Source organism: Echeneis naucrates, chromosome 3 (genome assembly GCF_900963305.1).
Source record: "Echeneis naucrates chromosome 3, fEcheNa1.1, whole genome shotgun sequence".
Lineage (NCBI taxonomy): Eukaryota > Metazoa > Chordata > Actinopteri > Carangiformes > Echeneidae > Echeneis > Echeneis naucrates.
Genome location: NC_042513.1, coordinates 16,505,841 through 16,531,258, shown reverse-complemented (window position 1 = coordinate 16,531,258; position 25,418 = coordinate 16,505,841). Strand labels below are relative to the sequence as shown.

General features: G+C 38.9%; 1 protein-coding gene across 1 annotated transcript in view; it reads left to right on the top strand.

Moving 5' to 3' along the window:
- Positions 1 to 25,418, top strand: part of itfg1 (integrin alpha FG-GAP repeat containing 1) — a 119,727-nt gene that overhangs the window by 390 nt on the left and 93,919 nt on the right. The window contains exons 2-7 of the mRNA XM_029498554.1: positions 73 to 148; positions 386 to 519; positions 1,285 to 1,342; positions 1,777 to 1,860; positions 1,979 to 2,073; positions 23,092 to 23,141. Of these exons, the coding sequence (XP_029354414.1) occupies positions 73 to 148; positions 386 to 519; positions 1,285 to 1,342; positions 1,777 to 1,860; positions 1,979 to 2,073; positions 23,092 to 23,141 (497 nt within the window). The remainder of the gene's footprint in view (positions 1 to 72; positions 149 to 385; positions 520 to 1,284; positions 1,343 to 1,776; positions 1,861 to 1,978; positions 2,074 to 23,091; positions 23,142 to 25,418) is intronic.

Genomic DNA, 25,418 nt, shown 5'->3' with positions numbered 1-25,418 from the left:
AAGGACTGCGCTGGAGATAAATTAATATAAACGCCTTTGTTGTTGTTTGTTTTTTTTATATTACTCTTTCAGAGTCGGAGTTGGTGATATTCTTAGCTGACTCGAAGCTACCTTACTTCAAACCCAAAGTCAAACAACAGTTCCCGAGGTAAATATGTCATTAACAGGAACATTTTTTCTTTCAGTTGTATTTGTAACGCGATTAACATCTGATATATAACATGTCCTATTTCCATTTTGCTTGTTAGTAATGAAGAACTGACTAACGATTCAGGATCATCATGTTTACTTTGTGGGAGGGAATGCCTTACATAACAGCAGAGAACAGACAGTAGGACCAGGTAGCTGACTCTCCTATTAATGGAGCATTTTCTCTCGTTTTCAGGGACACTGTACTCACCAGCGTGGTTCCTGGAGACTATGATGGAGACTCTCAGATGGATGTCCTCCTTACTGCTCAGATTAACTCAAAGCCAGAAACAGCTGTTTTCATCTTTTGGGGGAACAACCAGACAATAGGTACAGCTCCAACAGTGATGTGGTGTTTAGGGAGAAGGTCAGAGAACAAAGATGTGTGATTGAGTTGAATATTTTAAGCACATATGAATTGATCGGGATTCTTGTTGTTGTCTTTAATGATAGTTTTTCATATCATCAAGGGTGGAACACGCTATTTTATGATTGGATTCTTCTTTAAGACAACAATGTCAAGAAGAAGCCGATCATAATATTACAAATAGAAGACAATATGAAAATTTTTGAACTGGAACACATTATGTTTTATGTTCCTTGGGTGCTACTGATCAGAGGGAAATATGCAGTTGAATTAAAACTGAATTGATCATTTTCACAACAGACGTTAAGACTTATCAAGCACAGTCTTATTCCAAAACTGCTGCATTGTGTTGGAGAAACTACTGGATTAAGCCCTCTGGACTTGTTTGCATATTCTTAACACCTAGTTCCTAAAATATCAGGTTGTTTATAGTGCCTGTATTGCATATGTGTCTATGTAAGTATATCATACACCTCCTCTCATTTCCCAATTCTCGTTTCACAGGAAATGTTTTGGATTGTCACATTGTGATAAGCACTGATGCAAATATTCAGTCTTCTCTGTTAGGAGTCTTGCTGACCATGAACCCGGAAAATGTATCATATATTGATATTCCAATGTGATGTAGAGTGATATATTGTTTTGAATCTTTACTCTTTTGCCTTACTTACTGTAACTAGCCCACCAAGGTTTTTGGCTTCTTCTCAACTTCTCTTCATCTTCTGCAGATATGGGAGATTGGCTCAAACTGAACAAGACCTTTACAGATCAACCTCTTGTTATGGAGTAAGTATCAATCTGATTGGTGCGAACTCAGTATAATTTGCTGATAATAGCCATGAAAAAGAAATGAACTTTCTATTTAGTTTTGTAAAATTTAAAGGACACATTTTGAAATATTGTTTCATGCTAATACACATCTGTAAGACTGAATATCTCATTTTAGTGTACTTAAGATAGGCAAAGGTACTGGTTTCTTGGACTCCTGTATAATCAAGTGAAAACTCTGTTTTAAACACAGTCTTGTAAACATCAGCCTTGTCAATGGCTGTTTAGTGCAGTGCTGGGGTTAGGGCTAGGGTTGCTGAAGCTTTAGGTTTTTTACAGTGTGTATCTTTTTTTTTGCGTGTGTGTGTGTGTACTTAATAAATTGTTGACTCACTTATCAAGTTTTCATGAAATGTGCTGATTTAATTGTAATAAAAAAAATCTTCCCACAGTTTCAATGGGGACATGATCCCAGATATTTTTGGACTCACGAGTGGCGGCTTGCCAAATGCTGAAGTCTGCTATCTTACCAACAGGTAAACTAATTCTCTCACAAACTCACAGTTAGTTTGCCACGTATATTTCTCTCACTCATTGTTTCTCGATTGTAGAGCTTTTCAATCCTGATGTTGTTTGCATTTGTTCTTCTTTCAGGGTAGCAGAGTGGCAGATTGCACTGAGTTCACCTATCACCATGCAAATCCCTCATTCTAATGCTTTCATCGACCTCAACAAGGACTTCACCGCTGGTAAGTCAGGGATGTAAAACAATATCCCACAATTTTTTAAAATTATTTTTCTTTACTAGAGTTACTGCCGTCTTTCTCTTTGACAAAGTGGCATTTCTGCATGAAGGATGTATAACAAATTATCATAAAGAACTGTGAGAAATGAGTCAGACTGTTTGATATGTATGAAAGTGTTTCATTTGGATTTTTTCAGGTTGATGTTGACATAAAAAGTTATAGTCAGAGCTAAAGTCCGCTCTGTGACTGTTGAAATTTCTCACCTCATTGAAAAGCCTTAAATTTCAGAAAATATCCAGTTTCGCTTAGCGAGTGCACATTAAAGACCGTTCTGTAACTGCAGAAAAAAGACTGAATGATTGTAACACTGAGGCTTTTCTGAGTATCCCCTTGACTCATACATTTTATGTCTTTGTGAGTTTTAAATATATTGTAGATATTTGCAGATATATCAGTCAACTTGGAAGTGAGCAAAGCCATAGTCTCCACTCTGCACTGTGCACCCCACATTCACTATCACTGTTCATCATGTCATGCGCCCTAAATACTGCCCATTTTATAATTTTGTAACATTTTAATTTCTGGTTGAACACTAGACTTTGGGCTTTCACTGTTTCCCTGCATGAATCAATAAGTTTGAATCAAATGTATTAGGAAAGAACCAAGAGCAAAACACAACTGAATCCTGGACTTCAATACAAGATGCTAAAATGGAAGAAAGAACTGCCATTACTGAAGTAACGTCCTTTAGGGTATCAGCATCTTGGGAGGCAGTTTTTAAAGAAGCTCTTTATTCTGCACATTAATTACATGCTGCTCCCTGTGGAATGGTGTGCTGTTGGCACATTTGGTATTTTTGATCGTACACATATGTAACTCCTCTAAATCTTGGTATCAATGTCAATGTCAACATTTCAAATGTTGCATTATTAGACCAACACAGAGCTCAAAACTACAACTTGATAGTAAAATGTGTAATGTGTAAAATAGTAGTCCAGTCCTGGTCCTGAACTTGAAATATGCTCCTGCCCACATAGCTGAGCGTTCACGCACTGGACAGTTGGCTTGATGAGCACATATTGAAATAGATGAAGAAATTGTGGTCACACCTAATAACTCATTAAAATTGCAATAACTGTAAACCCAGGAATGGTTCAAATGTTGCTGCATCAAAGTGGACCAAATCATACTTGAGGCATTGCTTTTCTCCCCCCTACCATATCAACTAAATGACCCTTAACCTGAAGCTTCTCAAAACTTCAATCTCTAAGATCCACTGAAACTTTGGTCACAAAGATTGCTTTGTACTTCAACTGCATTTTACACACCTGAACAATTTGAATATATCACTGCAAAGGTTTTATGACCTTGGAGTCGGCTGGGTTGTCGGTCCTGCTTTGCCCCTAAAGAATTCTCTGACGTGAAGCTACTTAATTCCCCTCTATATCACAGATGCAAAATGTCATCTGAAGAACAAAAGTTCAACCTGTATCAGTGGTGTACTGGTCATTAAATTCATGCAATGATGAGTTTTTTCCTGTTTGGTTTAAATATCAGGAATGGTTTTACACTCTATGCTCATCTACTTCTCCTAATTGAGGTCATACAAATCTTGCTAACTGCTAAAATAAATAAATGAATAGGGACCGTGTATAATTGTAAAACACAATTTTCAGTCAAAAACACAAGATGAACAATTTCATTGTTTCCACCTATTTTGCTGGTGTATAATTGAAAGCTCAATTTCAGTTTCTTCCCAAGTTTCTCAACAGTTTCTCTTTACTGAGGTATTTTCTGAGCTATAAGCAGCAAGTTACAGCCATGAATGTCCTCATAGCTGGCAACAGAATGCCTGAGTACAATGGAAACACAGTGAGCTTTATCTTTCTGTTTTTAATGGAAAATGTAGAACAAATACACACGCATTGCTCTTCAAGTTTCTCCTGAGAAAAACTCCAGCACGTAGATAAGAGACCAAAACATATACTTCATGCCAATGGCAAATTTAATGTCAATTTTCAGGTAGCTATTTTCTTCCTCAGTGAATGGAGAAATCACCCTGCTCTTGTTTTACAGCATCTCACTCATGTCCTGCCCAGTAAGTGTAGAGCTGTCACTTAGACTTATGGGAAGATTTTTTTTTTCCCTTTGGAAACTAATCCTCATGTTTAAGGTAATCAGAGAGGATTTAGTCATGTCATACTCACTGCAGGTATCTTTTTGTGCTATTTGGTTTTATTCCCAGGGCTGTCACAGTTTAACCAGAGCAGATTTTAATACATTTTTAATCTGTTTAGGGATTAGCAAAGTGTCAATAAACTTGCACTTTTTCTGGTAGACAGAAAGCAATATATGAGTGTTTCTGGGTTTGTTTTAAAATATTGGATTGTGTTGGGAATTGTGTTGGTTTGCGCCGCTTTTATCAAGTGTACCACAACTCATCAGCTCAGTCAGAACGATGTCCTGCACATTTACTCTCTTATCTCAACGTGCAGCCAGCATCTGCTTTAGGAAATCACCTCTTACTTCCATGTGTAGAGACACAGTGCACAAACACAAGGACAGTGATGAATACATCATTGTGACTTCTTAAGTGCACTGAGCTCCATACAGTTTGCTGTGGATGAATGTGCTTTGGGAACAACAGTGTGTGGAGGAGATCCTGATGTGCGTCTGGTGGATGTCAGACCTTGGCTGTCACGGTCTGTGGGGGCATGCAAATGAAGTGAGAAAAAGAGAAAGACAGAGAATCACGCGGTCAGTGAGAGGGAAAAATCTAACTCAGTGGGACAAAATGAATGATTTGATGAGTGAAATAGAAGGCTGGAAAGATGAAGAAGAAGAAAGAAGAAGAAGGGTGGGAGGAGTATGAGAAAGGCATTGGATAAGTCCTCAGCAGAGCTCAGTGTCTGTTGAGACCACCTGCTTCTCTAAGCGGTACCGGCTGGAGCTTCTCTGTGTGGCTTAAGCAAGGAGAGACAATCTGGGTCCTGCTAGTTATCCAGTTTAAGATATAGAGCTGGAAGCTTACTGCCACTGATGTTTTTAAAGATTCATGTTCCAGCGCAGCTAAATGTACTATGGGTGTAAAATAATTTTCCACATTTCTCTAAATGTAGAGCCACTACAATATGTAGAGACTAACTAACCACTCTAAGCTTCTCAGGGTTATACTAATCACATTTATGTCATTTTTATAATGCACCAAGTGTAGCTTCAGCGGATTTTGTTAATAAAATGCTAGACGTAAAAAATTTGTAAAAAAAATAAATAAAGAAGCCTTGTTTATTATAGTGTAACTGTTGACTGCAAAGCAATTTATCATTTGCCCCCTGGGTGTATAGTCTCCAGTGTCCGTTAATGTTTTACCTGAAATTACACTGCATATGAGGCGTATAGTTTAAAATAGCTCATAGTGATTAAATATGCCTTAAAATTTTGTAATATTAATGAGTATAAGAGGGTGGGAATGTATATTAATCTTAATTTACTCTCAGTAAGGCAAGCAGAATTGAAAAATGCAAATTACATAAATAGGGAAGAATTGGAAAGTTAAAAAAAAAAAAAAAAACAAAATGTTTCTGTGCCATGATAAAACCTTTCATCTCTCATTTGGTCCTTTGGGCAGATCTCTATGAACGGGAATGAATAGCTCCACTAATCAAATCACACATCATGGGATTATATAGACTACCACTTGAAAAGACAAATTAGGGACAAAACAACTCAAATTCATATTTTTTATGTAAATACAATACAGTTGAGGCAGCTTTTCTGTGCGAGTACTCACCTTTCATCCCTTTAAGCAGTCTTTCCATGTTGAGAAGTCCTAAGTGTCCCCACATTCACCTGCCAGTACACTAACACCGGCAGCTATTTTGTTAGCAGTCCAAAGAGGATGAGGGCTTTTTCAGGGCTATGTCATGACTCCAATCTCAGTCCCTAGTGCCATAGCTGTAAACAGCAGTGCATTGGCTAACCTCACTAAATCAGCACTGCCAATGAAAGAAAGTCTGGAATTGTGTTCTGGCTGGTGTCAAGGCCTCATTTAGCTTGCTTATTAGACTCTCCAGCCAACCAACCTGGTGGTGACATACAGCATATGGCTCATAATCGCTTTTGTTGCTATCATCCTACTCCAGCCAGTGTCTCTAACAGCAGAGCATTCACAACAGCTTTGTGTCCATACCATTTTATTCCCAGTTATTAACACATGGAGGGATTTCAGGGCTCTTTCAGGAAGTTCCAGCTCACTGTATGACTTTTGTATTCTTGCTAAAAATACAGACACTGTGTTTGGAAGAGAGAAATGGACAGGAGAAAAGAAGGGATAATTATCATTTATATTTACAAAAAGACTATGCGAGCATGGATTCTCCTCTATAAGAGTAATAAAACTGCCTTTTGGTCCTCAAGCTGGTTATTCTTAGCACCTGGAAACATGCATTGCCATTCAAAAGCTTGTATGTACAACATATTGCTTTCTTTACTTTCACCAGAAAAACAAATACATCTTTAAGGGTTGAATTGTGACTTATTGCTACTCTATTCTGGTTGCTTTTTACAACACTGGCAACTAATCAGCGAGACACCTTCTGCCGGCCAGCCAGGAGGATTGGGTTTATTCAGTAGTCGACTGATGTGAGCAGGTGCTTTAATAACCCTCAGAGTGTCAGTAATCATCAAAGCCAAATGACCACTTGAGCTGTCCTTATTATTTGAACATAAGCCAGGAATATTCACCCGCATTAGAACTGCCTCTGGTATGGGATCAAGTAACCCACAGGGGCTATATCACATCAATCCAGTTCACTCAGAGCAGTGCTGGGCAGGAAGCTATCAGGAGCATGATAAGAACTAGTTTGAGAAAAAAGGTAGTAATTGCAAGTAGTAATTATAGATTCCATTTTGAGCAAAAGATTCACAAAGACAGAAATACTGGCATAAGAATCCATTGCTAGGCAACGGGTATGGTAATGCTGTGTGCGACATCCAATTAAACTAGCTCTGTGTTGAAGTGGCTTGTTGATTGTCTGACTAATAATGTGGTGATGGCAGGGGAAAGACAACAGATTTGCCACCTAACAAGGGTGGCTGTGAAAAAGAATTGATTATCCAGGGATTACGTTTTACAATTGGATGTCCGAATGAGGCATTTTTAATGTCAATTTTGGCAATCGCAGCAAAATCACAGAGTAAGACATTCAGCCAACAAGGTAGTATATTATAGGCATTTTAAATAATTGGAATGGTAAGTCTTCTTTATACCAGCGATAAATTGTAATTATGTTTCAATACTCCCCAAGCCTTGCTACCCTTATTTTTTTTTCTTATATGTAACCAGGCTTGTGTATGTGAGAAGACAACCTGGTTCACTGATTCACTGTCCAAACGAATGGAAATGTTTCACATTAATTTATGGCATTCCTCCAAATGGTCCCATCTGTTATCATCTGGGTATTGTAGTACTACAAAAGAAGCTGAGATTAACCAATGATGGTTTCAGTCTTGGGTAATAAACTACCTTGACCAAAAACATTTGTGATTGCAAGAGAAGATCTTGATCATCCCATCACCCTGTAAACTTTGAAGTACTGTGTTTGTAGCAACCTGGCAAGCGTACAAGTTCTGTTTTCCCCTCTCTACACAGATTTAGTTGCTTGGGGTAGGTTTTGGAAAGTTTTCAGTGGAGGGAAAAGCTTGTATAGTGCAGGTAGAAGGCCAAAACAAAAGTGAACTGATTTGGGCTAATTTTCATGTATCTAAACAACAGGTTTTTTGTTTTTTGTTTTTTTTTTTCATTCCAATCTTTCGAAAACAGAGAGGAAAAAAACATTTGCAAGTGCAACAACAGACACATGTAACGTACATCTTCATTTAGAATTGCACATTTGTAGTCACCGCTGTTACTAGGTTTTTTAGTTTACTCATTTTATCAAGATTTGAGTAAACTCTCAGGCATGTCAGGACTGCCTGATGCAATGGTTTTTACATATTTAAATAGTGTCCAGGCAAAATGTCTCAACACCTACAGTATTAGGTGGATTAGTTACTATTGAATTGTTTATTGACGTACCTGGACCACATAGGATAAAACCTACTGACACTGGTTTTTCCTCTGACGCCTTCATAACATTTTCATTTTTTGATTGTCATTAAACAAAAGGTTTCACACAGAATCACTGGTGGTCAAGATTATATAAGAAGGTCATAGCAATATTGGGCTTTCTGTGATCCCTCTCAACTGTTCTTTACCTTTGGGTAGAATGATTGTGCAACATGCTATACATATTGGATAAAAGAATGTGGTGCACAAGTTTGAATTTATTTTAATTTATTTTTCTGATATTAACACGGGGTCAAAATTATACATACAGGGTGAACATAAGACACACAGCACATCTAGTAAATGGTCAAATGCCCCTTAACAAGTTTCACCTTTACCAAATGCTTTTGATAACTATAAACAAGATTCTGACATAATTCTGGCAGGGTATTTGATCATGCTTGTTGGCAGAATTTTGTTAACCCAAAATGAATTAAAACTTGTGCACCAAATTCTTGTTTTGTTTTTTTTCTTTTCCTTTTTGTGTTAAAGGTGTATGTTGTATAATCATTTCACTGCAGAAACAGAACAGTTCATAGACATAATTGGAAGCCCAATATTACCATGACATTCATGTTCATGACTAATTTGTTAATTTATGACCACAGCTTGAATGTCACCATAAGAATGTTAGAAGTTTCACATTTTCAGAAAAAATCTCAACATTGATGAATTGACTCAAACATTAGCAGCAACATTCATGGTCCTAAGAGGTCTGCTCCTTTGTTAATTCACATGGTGAACATGAAACCTTTCGAACATTAGCATTTTGCATAGGAAGCATGTTAGCATACTGTTACCGTGAAGAGTTATGTGTAACTACAGCCCCTCATTGTTACCTTGACTAACTTAAGCCACTTTTCTTAAGTCCAAAAAGCTGACATCAAAACAAGAAGCAAAAGCAGAACAAACTTCATTTTGATTACACCACGTACACTGAAATTTTAGGACAATGGAAAATGTTACACTCAGATCCAGGTGAAATGACTGGATAGACTCAAATCTGTACTGAGGTAAAGACAACACGCAAGGAATCCTGTAAATTTAAAGCTTAAACCTCTCTCAGAGGACAGAATTCGTGGACAGACCTTTCATCCATCCAATACCAGATACACCACAGCTATGGTGCACTCAGGAATGACAGACTGAGCTGCAGGCTTGGAATAAGTCTTAAAGACATAATCACTGATTGAGGCGTCTCACATGGAGGCACTAACACTTCTACAGGAGCAGCAATCCAGGGATGATACATGACAGATCCATTTTATCAGTTTACACAACGGCTAGCAGCTAACTCTCTCTCCTGTGTGTGTGTGTTTAGGTGCTTTGTAAGTGCATGAGAAGATGTTACTCATTGTTCTTTGGAGTTGTGTGTCCTCAGTTGAAATGGAAAGAGTAAATGGGCTTCCATTGCAAAAAGGTTTGACTGAATTTTGTTAGCATATTAAAGATGTTGATGCCCACTTTACAGAATATATGAACCCTTGACCTCCAGAACAACTGCATGTGCTTTTTTGTTTTGTATTTTTTTGGGGGTTTTTTTTGGTATATTTTGACACAAACAAAGATGTCTTTGGGAAAAGGCTGTTACCTCAGCTTGCTCCAGCTTGCTCCATGCCAATCACATCGTTACATCAGTCTTGATATGTGATGTACCTTCCGTTACTTTAATGACTGCACATGAAATGGACACACAGATGGATCACCATTTTCAGTACTGATACAATGCATGTTGCTTCTGATGTTGGCACACTCCAATTATGCACTTTGGATGGAAAGGAAATAAGGTTTTCTAGGCTTGTTATAGTTTCATAAGCAATTTTCCATTTACACACATACAAATTTGAAGCATAAATGTGTTGCTCGTGTGTGTGAGGGTTTGGCCATAATCTTCCCCACAGCTACTGCACCTACGTTGTTCCCTGTAATGGTTTTAGGAGATTATTTCTGCTGGAAATAGCAGAGCTCCATTCTCTGCCTGTGTGTTTTGCCATGTTTGTGAATGAGCCATTTTGATAGATCAGGTTGAAAGTCACTCACTGTGGAGTAGGGCTACATATTGGCTTAGAGACGGATTTATTCTGCAGAGCATTTCACTTTGTTGCCGGCCTGGATTCTCTGTTTTATCTGAGCAGTTTCCTGCATCCGCCTTGCGTGTGTGTGTGTGTCTGTGTGTCTGTCTGTCTGTCTGTCTGTCTGTCTGTCTGTCTGTCTGGCAGAACTAGGGTGAAAGGTACAGTTTGTGTTTATGTTTAATTTTGTGAGTATTTGTTGTGTCTATGTGCGTGTCTGCACTATCATGTGTGTAACCATTATGCAATTAGGCAGGCTTGTGTATCTGGTCGCAGTTTTGAGAGGATACCCTCATGTGAACCAATGGTTTTCCAAACATTAATAGACGATATTCATTCATTATTGAGACCCAGCCATTTTGTAGCCTCTGGAACGACAGCCTCTTTTAAGAGGATGTTTCAACCCCCTCAGCTTCGGTCAGACTTTTTCACTGGGGGCTTGACTGTAATATTTCACTTCATTAACAAGTAAAGCATTTGTGATGGCAGGGCCTACCCTGACTGTTCTTTCTCAGCCGACAAGATGGCAGTACAAATGTATATTTTTAAAAGTTCTCTTCTGCTCCCTCTTTCGACACTATAGTAAATCGTTTCCATGGGCTTTGGGCAAGTTTGGAAAAGCTTGTTTCACAGTCCACTGGTTCCTTGCTAGCAGAGGACCAGGGTCACATATCAATGGAGGTAGCCAGTGAAGATTTGGCTCCAACCCTTTACAGTCCCATCTGTCCCACACCTCTGAAAGGGACGCTTTGACATTGCGCATTTTGAGATACATACTGAAAGGCATGTTAAGAAACAGTACATAAATCATAATTATTTAACTTTGAATCATATTTGACTAAATCTTCTTTTAAACAGTACACAGATTATAAGTACCATCATATGGCATTGCCACTACTGCTATAATAGCTGTCCAGAGGAAATTACTGGGACTCTTCAAATTTGTACAATAATTTAATATAAATGTTTTATAAGACTCACACACATTGTATCATATTCATTGCCATTGGTTGTGTGTAGTATAACACTCTTTCAAATTATTTAATAACTGCTTTTAAGTTTTGCATGGACGCCGTCACTGCTTTGAAACGATTGCGAGGATCTTAGTCTCATGTAACAGCTTTTCAGTCTTAACACAGAGATTTATGACGAGGTCTGCACAGGGCAGTCTAACTGCAGCAGATGCTGGCAATATGGGTTCTTTTCCAAGGCTGCAGGGAGACTGTTGGTTATCAGGCTGTAATACAAGGTCATACCCTCCTATTTGTGTGCTTCAGCTCATTGCACTCTCAAAATATATATCCCATAACTTACAATATTGCAGTTTTTGAACTGTTAGTCTTAATTTATGACAGTTTTGTAAATTGCTGTTGCCACCAGATACTTTGCTTGCTGAAAGAAAAGGTTGCTCTCAAGTTGATATTCTCTTTGGTTGCATTATTCTTGCTTGTATTTATCCAAATTTTGCACAAAGCTTAAAACAATGACTCCATTTACACCTGGCATTAAAATGTACCTTGTATCCCTTTCTCATTTTAGTCTTATTGCCTTTGCTTGATTTTTGAAGAAGAGGCAAATGCTGATTAATGCAGCTGGTTAAAGGCTGCTAACTGCCATGCTGAGCATATCCATCACACTGTAGTTGTATGTGGATTGATTGTTAACTATGCTTACAGTGTTTCCTTCACCACCTCAAGAGGTGGTCTGGCTAGTTGGAGCACTGTCTATCCAAAATGTTTCTAGCGTTTTTCATTGCCATATGGTTACACAAATTGTATTTGAGGATATTTATGTGATCTTTGAAAAAGTTCATAGATTTGGCTTTTCTTGTTTGGGTGAACAGATATTTGGAGCTAATTGTGTGACTGCATGTCAAGCCTGTATTGCTGTAAAACTTTTATACAAATAATCAGATATCGGCAGATTGCATACAAAGGTCTGCATATTTTCAGACTAACTTCATTGGTCTGCTGTCTATGAAGCGACCCCCTGATGTCTGTTGGAGGCAGAGTATCTGTTTCACTTGTGACAGCCATGACATTTGCTTCAGAATGCCAAAGACCCTCCCTCTTTCCAAGTGAAGGCTGGATAAATCTGAGGTTTAGAAATGGAGGGAGCCAATCGATGCAAACAAACAATAGCAGAGGGCTTGACTGATAGCCCGCAAGATGGCTTACAGTAGAACTATAGACAAATGTGCACAAGTTCCACACACAAACACAGCAGGAGCAGGTGCACATACTTTATGTTTTATCTATACCTCTCATTTCCTCATTATTGTGAGCATCACAAACACAACTTAAACACACTCAAAATGTATGTTTGTCCCTTAACCACCTCAGGCATTTAGGCGAGTGGCCTTATTGGTGAGCAGCCTTAATCTCTAGCTACCCCAAGGGGTAAAAGCCCACAACTGTCTGTGTGTGTGTGTGTGTGTGTGTGTGTGTGTGTGTGTGTGTGTGTGTGTGTTTGTGTGTGTGTGTGTGTCTTTGACAGCCAATGGGGAATAGGAGTCACAGCTTGTTTGCTGAGTAACAGTCTAACAAATAACCTGCTCAGGGGCATGACAGACAGAAGAAAAAAAGAGGCTGAGAGTCAGCCCTCTGTGTCTCACTTTCTCTTGCTTCATTTTATGTCAGAGTTTCTCCACCATTCTAACCTTTCCTTGTTTCTCATGGTTACTCTGCCCTCACCCCACATCCTCTGTTGTTGCGCTATTATACTTTTTTTTTTTTTTTTAAACCACAATTTCACCGTGTTGCCTCCAACACACACAGAACCTTAATGGGTTGGAGAGTGGTGATGATGAATGAGGTGACAGTACACATGCACAAACACATACACAGCATAACCTATCTGACATTAATGCTGAAGCCATGTTGTTGGCTGTCAGATCCACTCTGCACTGCAGTCTGGATAAAGCACCACTACTGCTGCTCTAAGGCCTTTTACAGGTATGGCGGGGGGGCAGGGATGTAATACTGTCACTGCTGTTACTGTCAGTGTTGGCCTAAGATTGCCTTTCTGGACTAGAGAATGGTTGAACAAGGACTGGAGGTTTTAAACAAGTCAAGTAAATTGTTTAAAATTAATTTATTTCTTTCTTTATTTATTTTTTTAAGATTTTACTGATGAAAGTGATTTCACGATTAGTTTGTTTCATCCCTAATAATGCTGGTAAGGGTAAAATCAGCTGCTGACAGGTAGCATGGTTAGTTTGCTCACTTATAAATGATGACAACTAACATTGCTGATGCATGAAATGAGGATCATTTCATGTATCAGCTGCCTTTACACAGGTGGTGTGGGGCTGGAAAGCAGAAAAGCCAGGAAGACATTTTGGTTCGCTTTAGAACAGTGGTTTCCAATTCCGGTCCTGAAGAGCTACTGCCCTGCATGGCTTAGATGTTTCCTGCTCCAACACACCTGATTCAAATGATCAGCTCGTCATCAAGCTCTGCTGAAGTCTGATAAGCAGCCACTCATTTGAATCGGGTGTGTTGGAGCAGGAAACATCTAAAACATGCAGGGTAGTAGCTCTCCAGGGCCGGAGTTGGAGACCTCTGATTCAGAAAATGTCAGTAGTCACAGTCAGTTACCAAACTCAATGATACACTTCCAACGCCATCCAGTACAGTGGCATCAACCACTTTCTCCGCTAGCAGTTACATCCTCTCTCATCTTCACTCAAATGTCACCATGCATCGATTCCAGAAACCACCCAGCAAGTACAGTAGCTTCAGAGAGTATTCCCTTCATTGTTTGTTTTATTTTATTGTGCGGAGGATTGAAGAGATTGACATTGCACTTGGACTTGGAACATTTATGCCCTTTTTTCTGGAACATCGGCTGAAGCTCTGTCAGAGGGGATGTCAGATTGGAATCTAGGCTTTAGCTGATCATCTACAGGACAGTCAGAGTCGGGACAGCTTAAAAGGCCACTCCAACATTGTCTCGGTTATGTGGTACAGGTCATTTTCAGACTGAAAGGTTGCTTCAGTCTCAAATTGTGAGGTGGATTTTTTTGAAGGACCTCTCTGTCTCTGTTTTAATTCATGACACCAGCATGCTTGGTGAAATTTTCAAGTATGTGTGTGTTGGATCTTGTGTGAATAATGTGAATATGTTGTGTATGTACAGTATATAGGCCTTGGATGATGAATAAACCTGAGCTCAGCCTGAGTCCATGCTGTTGCCTAAACAAGGCGTAGCAGCTCCATACAAGCACCTGCACTTTTAATAAACTGCTAATTGGAAGCTGGCAAACACTGTCTGGTCATTTTAGTGAACATTGATGAAGAGTTTCAGTGAGTGCTGAAAGCAACTGGCACATGGAAGTATAGTAAGTACACTCTGTACAGTATCTTTATCTGTTTGCTCTTATCTGTAGTCGCAAGCATGAGCATAGTTATATCCAGCCAACAAATTGAATTGAAAGCAACTGGACTTAGATTTGTCTAAGAGGACTTCTCGCCTCTTATTCAAGGGGCTTCATCAGTTCTCAACACATCGGTCTGACTAGTCTGGCCGGATATGACCTCGATGAATGAGAATATACACAGACATGAGCATAGCTAGTGGACTTTGATGAAGCGGACAGAGTAGCTATCTATAACTCTGCACAATATCTCGATTTCTACTCTTTCCTGTCTCCACCACTCCTCCATTGTGGGTATTGTAGTTTATGGCTCTTTACCGACCTGTTTCCTTTTAAAAGTGAATAATAGCGTAGTCAGTAAAAATTTGGTAATAAGATAAAAATTAATATAACATTTTACTGAGAAACCAAAATAGTCAGTGAGCTATTATTTTTTTTCTCAAAAGAATCCATAAATATTTTGATAATTTAGATTTAAGATATAGTTAAATGTACCGTAGATTTCAGATTGTGTCAACTGAACACAGTTGACGTTAGCCTTGACTGGCTACATCTTAAATCATCGTCATAACACTAAAATGAGAAAAATGAGCTTAAATCATTTAGGCTTATAAAAGCACAACAATGTTCTCTCTAAATCTCTAATTTATACCAAAATTAGCACAGAGGAGCAGATTTTTTAAAATGGAGGTCAACAAGCTAAACCTCTGATTGAGTCCTTTCACGGTGCCAGACACATACACACACAACTGGAGGGAGCCATGTCATTGCGTGCAGCACAGGCAGTCTACAGATTTCAAATGTAGCTGCTGTGCAAGCTGTTAAAATTGATTCATCATGCTGTTTGATGCTCCTTTAAGTGTCTGAGCCTCCATTTGAGATGCTTTGGTTTGTGATTTTGAGTTTGTAAAAGTTATTTTGGGGATGCTCTCAGTTTTGCATCACCCTAATGCAGTTTCTCCTTTAACGTCCCTACAATGGGCTGGTGACAGGTCTTTTTACAGTGTTTTTGGCCTGAATGATGTCACAACATTAATGTGTTCAGCCAGTTGTTGTGTTTATATAACTCCACATGAATGAAGCCGGAGCCAGTGAATACCCATTACTATTTGAGAGTCATGTCTGGTTTGTGAATACCAATTGCACCCACTTACATTTCCAATAAAAGGCAGGCATTTGAGAGTGTTAGCAGCTGTTGTTTACATTTTGGTGATGCAACTGCCCTTCTGTTGGGTCACAAATTGTGATGCTTACACCTGTGACTGTTCTAAGCCCTCTCTTCTTCTGGGTCGCAGCTCTTCTTTAACCACAGCAATGTTGCCACTGTCATGGGCTATAACCTAAGGCAGATAAGGGGAATACACGTCTGCAGAGAGTAGAAGATAAAATGAATCTGATGGTGAGACAAAGTAAGGAGATAGCATAGGCTCCTTTGCCTGGTGCTGTCTATTTTTCCAAGTGTCAAAGTTCTCCTTTCCTGCCGAGGCTTAGCACCCGCATGAGAGCACCCTATCTGTTTATACAGAGGCTAATAGGAAGCCTGGTCTTTATCCCCACACTGCGGCTGAACATAATGGAATAGAGAGACATTATGCTGCTTGAGTCAAATAGTCAGTGAAGGCCTATAAATTGCTTCCAATCCCCTTAACAAATCTGATGTAGAGGCTATGAATAACTCAAGGACCACTCATCTCCCCATGCTTCTCTTCTGTTCTCTTCTCTTTTGTCTGAACGTGATGATCAACTTGATCTGCACGTGACTGATCGATTACAAGTCCCGTTTAGATTTTCACTGCAAGAGCCCAGAATGGCAATCTACTGCTACAGCATTTGCAGGTTTTTGTGATAGCAAGTCTGGAAAATATGAGCTTTCCTCTGAATCCTATTTTTGGATAGCACAACACAGATTTTATTCACAGGGAGATACCTCAGGAAGGTGTGTCCCTCTATCATTATCTGCCATGAACATCTAATACCAGGGAAAGAAAAAGGCTGAAAATATCTTTCAGACAGTTCTGGTCGAGGGTAAAGGGTGTAAAAGTCCCTCTGCAGTTGAGCCCATTGCACATTTTATCAGCCCTACATGGTACCAACTTAACTTCTCTTCACCATGCTTGCCTTTTTTCGCTTGGCTTTCCATTGACCAATCATTATGGATTGGACTGAGTACTCTTTTGATCACATAAAACCATTGAATACAAGTGTGCACATCTCACTGTGACCTGTTAAATTTCTGTCTGTACCCTGTAAAATTACTCTCCAAGCTACACCTTTGTCAGTTTGTGAGATTATTCCTCTCTTTGGTTTCCCTTTGCTATCCCACATTGTTCAGAGAACCCCAAATGATGCTTGGAAAAAACTACAGATTGAACTCAAGTTTTTTTTCTTTCTTTTTCTTTTTTTTAATGACAAGAGTTGATTGGTCCAGATAACATCTCTCAACACCTATGATGACTTTGAAGGGGTTGATGAATGATCTGTGAATTGTTAATTAGGTGATAAGACAAGACATTAATGAGTTCATATATCATGTTTCCTTTTGTAAGAAAGAACAAATTAGAAAGTGGGACTGTTTTAGGTCTTAAGCAAACTTGTGGTTTCTGTATCTATGGGACCCCAAGGGAAAGCCTTTTTATCTTCTTTGTGTTGTTTGTGTCTTTGTTGGCCACCTTCATGCTGTCTAGTTTGTGTGAACATGAAAAAAGTAGTATGCACAGAAGCAGGTGTTGTTTATACACACACTCATATACATCTAGGAGAATAATAGCTCATAACAGTCCTAAGAGAAATAACACAGGGACCTTAAGTACCTGTCCCGGGATGCAACATGTGGATTTGTGCTGCGCCTCACCTTGTTGAGCTCCTAAAATTTATGTTCATGATCGCATCCAGTTGTTTCTCTTACATCCTATTATTTCCAACAAGCACGCTTGCAATTATTGTATAAGTGTGAAAGGACTTTCTGATTGTTGGCCTGATCACTACCATATGACAAAGAAATTCATAGGCAGATTCAGACTGAGATATTTCAATAATATTCTGAAATCCGCCATGCAGTGTGGAGGTTGGTATTCACATGTTTATGCAGGCTGCTCATCAAGTACTTGTTCAGCTTCGTGTGACTTTTGACTTCTTAAGTGCCATTGTTAGGGAAGAGACAGCCAAACAGAGCTAAAAAGAAAAAAGAGTGTGTGTCAGAACAGCAGTACACACTGAAAATAATGAAATGATTTTACATTAGCATACTTTGTAGTGAATCCTTTTATATGTATTCAGATGCACCTTTAAAGTGTGATGGCCTTAGCATCTGGTGTGATGTGTTTTCCTCCTCTCAGTCCCTCTGTGCCATGTGTTTTTTGCTGTCCAACCTTCACAGTTAGCATGTCTTTAATTATCCAGCAACATGACATACCACTTAGAGCTCTGAATCCCTGTTGCTGTTATGCAACCCCACCCACCCACGCACACATTTATATACCTCAATTATCTATGCATCTTTCCCAGAGTTTGACAGCTTTATTAGCTTATGCTTTGAGTGTGTGTTTGTACTCATAAGGCAGTGGGGCAGATCTGTGGTGGTGTTCAATTCTTTGGAGTTTGGATTCCTGCAGAGTACTTGTTATGCATTTATAATATAATATAAAGGTAGTAAAGTAACACAAGTTTAGTTCATAGTAATGTTATAGTTCTGTATTTGCAGGCTCAGATACATTGTTGTGTGTGCTTTTAGATGCTTATATGATTCTGTGCAAGGAGATTACAAGTTGCAGCATAAAAGTCATTGTTAGGTAAAAACATTTCCCTCCAACACAGATACAATGTGAAAGCACCGTCTCAACAAGACCTTTCGTATGGACTACTTTAAACAAGTCTGTTCAGTGGAATGTAGCTAAAGTAGTTCAGGGAAAAGTCACATAATTCCACCCAGTGATACATACATACATACATACACACAACACATTGGTGTTTAATTTTTCCGCTGGTTTGTATCCTTTAATTAATTTCCCCTCTCCATCTCCCTGTGTTTACACATGCAGCATTTCAGTAGAGCTGAATTAACAGTAAAGCTTTCCTCATTTACATGTTTAACTGGTTATAGTCAACAGAAAAAATATGAAATATTGGCTCATAAGATGACATTTTAACTTCTAAAACACTTCGAAGATGCCACCCTGTTCCTAAAATCTTGATTTTATAAACATGACAACTGACAAAATCGTAAATTAAATGGAAGGGCTGTGCTGGAATTTGACCTTTACTGAGAGAGAAAGCCAAATTATTTTAAAAAAGCAATCCCCAATCAACCAGGTCCAACACTGCTGGCTAATGGTGTAATTTCATATATAAAACTCTTGCTCTCACTCACACAGTCACACATTTGGGGTGTGTGTTGCTAGACTGGCCAAAAAGCAATCAGAAGATACTTAATGTTAACAAGACTTTAGGGAGTAGGGTAAAATACATCCAACATTTAAAAAGCTGAAACGAAAAGAAGAACAAATTAAAAGATAACCAGATAAAAGCTGTTCATATGACCACGCTGTGTTGATATTGGGCTTCCTGATGAAACCATACCAGTGCACTCAGAAACTTTGGCATGAAGCAGTCCAAATCACATCTTCAGACTAATCAATACATTTAAATTTGTGGGTTCGGTTCCCGGCCTGGGGCCTTTCTGTGAGGAGTTTTCATGTTCTCCCTGTGTCTGTGTGAGTTTCCTCCCACCATCCAAAGACATCCATGTCTAGGTTCACTGGTGACCCTAAATTGTCTGTAGGTCTGAACGTAAGTGTGAGTGCTTTTTCGTCTTTGTGTGTTGGCCCTTTGATGGACCCCGTGACCTGGAAATGGAAAAGCGTTGGAAGATGGGTGGATGGATGGATTTAATTCACAGTGTTGAAAGGAATACAGCTTAAATGGAGCTGCTATTGCTTTAATGTTATATTTTTTGTCAAGAGGCTGGTAGCAGCTTTTTAACTAATGGAAGTGTAGATCTAGCCCTGAAATTATGCAAATGAAAACATATCAAGGGAATATTTTGGAAACACAATCAGGCCTATGAAGCTCATGTTTCATGCCATGTTGGCGGGGCACAACATTACAGCTGCAGTCCGTTTGTCTGTTTCTACTGAGCCAAAATGCTATGGGATTAGCTGGCTTCGATGGTTATGTTGGTCAGCACCGATCATACAGGTCTAACCGGATTACTGGTGGCTTGTTGTATATACCAGGACAACCACAGCACCTATTTGAGGTCACTGTGTGACCTGATAACCACCTCCACGAAAAGCAGTGCTGTAAGAACACTTTGATCATTGTGTAATTCAGTTTTGTTGCAGTGTTGGAAACTGTAGAATTTTAGGTTTAGCCCACTGTCTCAGCATAAGGCATATATAATGTAAATCTAACCCTAAAACCAAACCCCGAAAGCTTTGATGAATGTTCCAAAAGATTGTGTTTGAATATTCAGCCACAATAATTGTACTCTATTTTTTGGATGATTAAAAGGTTATCATTGAAATTAAATCTGGATAAAGCAGGGTAAAACCAATAGCTTAATCAAACAAAGACCCCTCACTTAGTATTCACTTCATTTTTATTGTTTGATTCCTCTCTCAGGTTTATTCCATTTTATAGTATCTCTTTAGCTTGATGAGTCCCTAAAAGGTGTTTGGCAACCCAGTTAAAGTCCATGGAACAGTTAAGCTGTGTTAAAGTGAGTGATGGTCGAAGCAGTTAGGTTTTATTGATAGCTATAAGCACTTTATGAGACGGTTACATTAAAATGACATATACCGCTTTTCCGTTTCCGGGTTGCGGGGCTGCTGGAGCCAGTCCAAGCTCACATTGGGTGAGGGGCAAGGTACACCCTGGACAGGTCGCCAGTCCATCACAGGGCCAACACACAAAGACAGACAGAGACCACGACCAATTTAGAGTCACCAGTTAACCTAGACATGCATGTCTTTGGATCGTGGGAGGAAATCTACTCAGACAAAGGAAGAACATGCAAACTCCGCACAGAAAGGACCCAGACCAGGAACCAAACCAGCAACCTTCTTATTGTGGGGCGACAGTGCTAATGACTACGCTGCCGTGCTGCCGTATTACTAGGTTTACCAAAGGGAATTAGTTTACCTGTATGTACATATTCCTCTTCATTCACTACTGTACCTCTCAAGACAGATCAGCAATTAAGGCCAAGTGTTGTGCATTGTCTGAGATAAATTTGCTGATTTACTGTCCTGCTTAGACGTTTCCACTTTAAAAACTTTACACCATCAATACATGACCCAACCGTCATTAGAATCATACCAACATAGGGGACAGCGAGTTGCTTCAAGATGTAGTGGCATTCAGTAACAGAGCTGAGGCAGTGGAAAGGATAGTTTGCCAGTAGTCAACTTGGGTAAATAAAAAAAAAAAAAAAAAACACAGCGAGAATGCTAAGTGTTTACCAGATGAAGATCTCTCTGTGCATGTCTCCTGTCTTATCTACCCCATGCTTTCACTGACATGCTGCCATCACACCTAATCAGCCAATCACTGTTGAATTCTATCTAAGAGGCCTGATTGGCTGATTACCCGAGCTCATCAACACACCACCCGTTGCGACTCCAGAAACACACAGTAACAAAGACAAGTGCTTACAAGCTGTATGCGAATTGCTTATTACATCCTGTAATGTGTATGTGTGCATATGCATAATTTGTACATATGTTTATCTTCTTTGCAATGGTGACAATATCTTTGTTTGCAACATGTTTGCATGGCCACAAAAACCTTTGTTGAAAAATTGAGCATCATAAATGATTTTGTAACTTAATCTTAAGTAATATTTCAGATGGCTCTGCCTGTGTGCTTCTGCGTGTGCATGAAGTCAGAGTCTCAAATTGCGTTCTTACAAATATATAATCTATACAAATTGTAACAAACACAATAGAAAGCTGATTATCAAACCACATATCTTTATAGAATGCAATCTAGATATGGGAATATATCTGCCTTCAGAACTCAATCATAAGTTGCAAATAAAGTGAAGTGATTGAAAGCCAGGTTCAGTGGGAACATCCTTTTCATTAGGATGGCCTGATATACTGTAAGGGGAGGGACAAGTATGGGAATGTTGACACGCAAAGCCTGAGGTGTACATTCTTTACAATAATAACAATGATAATGATAAAGAGATAAATGATAGAGAGTAGAGCTCTTTACTGTGGGTTAGCATATCAGAGTACATCGCATAAGAGCTTCTTTAGATTGGTATGCTCTATTAGAAACATTTTTCCGTCAATTCAGTGTTTGACACCTGTATTTCAGTGAGGTATTTTTTTTAAACGTCATAGACCCCCTCCTCCCTTTAATATGGAGCCATGCCCCAGCTTTTCAAACTTGCTGACCTGCATTTATCATTATATACAACCTTGGTCCTTCCTGTCATTATTGCTTCACTCTTTCATCCCTCCAGTCACCCCCCCCCCTCCATTTGTATCATTTGTATATACCCATGCAGAGCACGGCAACACTTGCAGTAAAACAGAGCCCTAAGGCAGATCAATGCCAATATTTATTTCATGTCCAATTACTGGGGCAGAAGCACAGTCCAGTGAATGCAGTGATGAAAGTGAACGTGCTCTTACAGTGGCACACAGAAACTACATTACAAGAGCAGCCTGCAGCCTAAGCTTCAACAGCAAGGAATTTGAGTACAAGTGCAGGTTATAGGATTCCAATACAGCAAGCTACAGGCATTACCGGAGGGGGGGGGTCAGAAAGCAGAATGAAATCCTGTTGCATTCATAGGGAGATCCTCTTATGGGTTCTTCTGCTGCTTTTCTGCCATTGCTGTAGGAAGCCTGCTCATCTTTATCCAACCTGTACTTTGTATGTGCTCATCACCAACCAAATTGTAAAATACTTTGAACTTTCAACCATGATGCTTTATTCTTTCCTTCTTAAGTTGAACTTATCTATATGTTAAAAATAGTCCACCTATTACAGAGATTTACAGTTATATTTGTACTTAATGTGTGATGTCGTATATATTGGTACTGCTTACTTTAAAGCCAGTTGTCACCATATCTCAGTAACACTGATACTTTTAGATTACTCCCCCAAATATTTTTGTTATTGAACAAAATGGATGGTATACAATATGTATTCAATTTTTTATATATAATTTTACTGGAATCATTTTTGACAATATGAAGTCAAGAAGAGAGCTTATGAAAAGATTGCATCAGTATAAATAGGGCAACAGTAGCAATCTGAACAGTGAATTTTATTGATCTTGAGCAGTGTATATTTTCATTTCCTGGCATTTCTTCTAATCTACAGATTTTTTTTATCATAGTTCAATATTCAATTTGATGTTGGAATATAATTGCCAGACGAACTAATACATGTTCTAATGAATTTCTCTTTCTCTCTCCCTCTCCCTCCTTCTGTCTCTATCCCAATCGAAGATTTATTCCTGACAACCAAAGGTCCATCATTTGAGACCTGGATCAGCAAGGTAAGAATGTGTTTAGACTTGTGTGTCTCTATTTTTCCTTTCTTTTTTTAACTACTGTCCATGAAGGGCAGCCATGAGAGAGCCATTTGCAGTATGAAGCACCATCACTCTTGACTGGCAATGCTGATATACTCTCCTTTATGACAGCATTAGTTTTCGTAATATTTACCTTTGATTATAACTTATACCTGATATTGTAGAAATATATATAAAATTTTGCAGTAGGAAAAATATTAGTCACATTTTAAAATGAAAGACTGAGCATCAATCAAAAGAAGAAGTAATTTTTCTTGACCACTCATTGACCGCTTTCATAATTATGGTCATTATTAAAATTAAATTAGTTAAATTAACAAAACATTTATTGACTCTTATTTTTTGGATTAATGACTTAAGTAAAGTAAAACAACGGATAATTTCAGAAAAGGGTACAAACACGTGTCTCAAATATTCCTTGGATTTTTGGAGGCATGATTGTAAATTGATTCGTCATTGTGTAGAAATACTCCACACAAAATTACTCTGTACTGCTTTTCTATTAATGGATTTGTCAGTCAAATGACTGCTGGTAGTGGGTCTCTGTTGCACGTACCAAGTCTCAACAGGAATCTAATTCAAAGCTTACGAAAGCACAATATTTTTTTAAAATCTTAAGGCAAATGTCTATATTTAAACTGCCGGTAATCTGTTGTCAGCCAGAAGTTGCCATTAGCAAAAGTCCTTCACAATGGCCACCAATGGCATAATCGACCAGAGGTATTCACTTAATGATCCAACAGTGATGATCAACCCACCACAGTTTTATTTCCTTAATACAACAAGCTGATCTGCAAAACAATGGTGGGCTCAAGGGTGCAGGACTGTTAGCAATGCTGCAAGACTAGTTAATATTCTGGGAGAGCAGAACAGGGAGACCATGGCTCTGGGTTTTTATCGAAGGGGCCTATTTGACATTCAGCAGGTTGAGGCACAAGCCGAACAGTAGTCTATGTTATCACAGAGAGGGGGAATAGGAGAAAGGAAGCAGAGGAGGAAGAGGGAAAAAAAGAGGGAGATTGAAGGATTCGAATCAGAATGTGTGCAAGGGAAGATTGAGACCAAGCAGGAGCAAAACAGGGCAAATTAACTGTCATGCCCAAAGAGGATAGCGTAGGATGTGACACAGGTGGCAGGAATGTTGATCATGTGGAGGATGAAACAACAACATTTCCAGTGGATTTTCAATCCAATCCTTCATTTAACCTTTGTGTTTTGAGCCATGTTTGTTTTTTGTCTCTTAGTGAAATTAATTTTTCAAAATCTTATTTGGTGGAAAGCCCAAAGTCACCTGTTTATAAGCCTGTCAAGAGTATGGCTTTTGAGATGCCAATGTAAGTCTGAATCGCTCAGTCAGTATAGCACTGTGTTCCACTGTGGTGTATATCACACACTGCCATGAAATTAGGCGCAGATATTGATGGCACTTGGGAGATGACTTTGGGACTCCTCTGACTTTTCCTTTAGTGCCACCCATAGCTGTATATAAAAGTGGATCTTGATGCTGAGTCTGAAAGGTGAAACCAATGCTGGAAAGCCTTAAACCTGCTTTCTATCTAACGAACAACAATCAGATTGTATTGAAGACTATGTGAAAATGCCCCAACTTCTCACTTGATTTATTTCCTCAGTAAAGGTTTTTGTCATCTCAAATTCATGGATTCAGTCTCTAGTTTCAAGTGTTATTCAATGCAGCATAATGTTCACTAAATGATAATTCTGTTTGGAGGAAAATAGACCTTAATGCAATAAATAAGGTCAGACATGGCTACAGTGTGTTTAACAGACTGTACCACCCAATCAGAGTACAGAGGAGGTCAGATCCAGCCCTCAGTCCTTAGCTTCATCTTCTCCGCCAAATATGGCTTCAATATACCAAGATAACAATATTCATGTATTCATCTATTCATGGATGAAATTTGGGACAGTCATTCAGGATCTCCAGAGAACCATCTTTAACAACTTTAACGACATTCAAGTTTCAGGCCACCAGTAAAGACATTACTGCATATAGTTTAGTATTTGCATGCTGATAAGCATTTAGTAATAGTCAGTAGCATTTAGTCTTGAGCGCCACACCGCTTAAGCTTTACGTTGAATCCATTCCCAAACTTTTTAATTGCAGCAGTCTTTTTCTCAGTTGTCATAAACTGCAAAATTTACATTAATCAGGGAAAAGTCCCAGATCTAATGATTCTGTCAGAGCTATACCTAGATGCAAAACCTTGAGTCTTTGTTTAT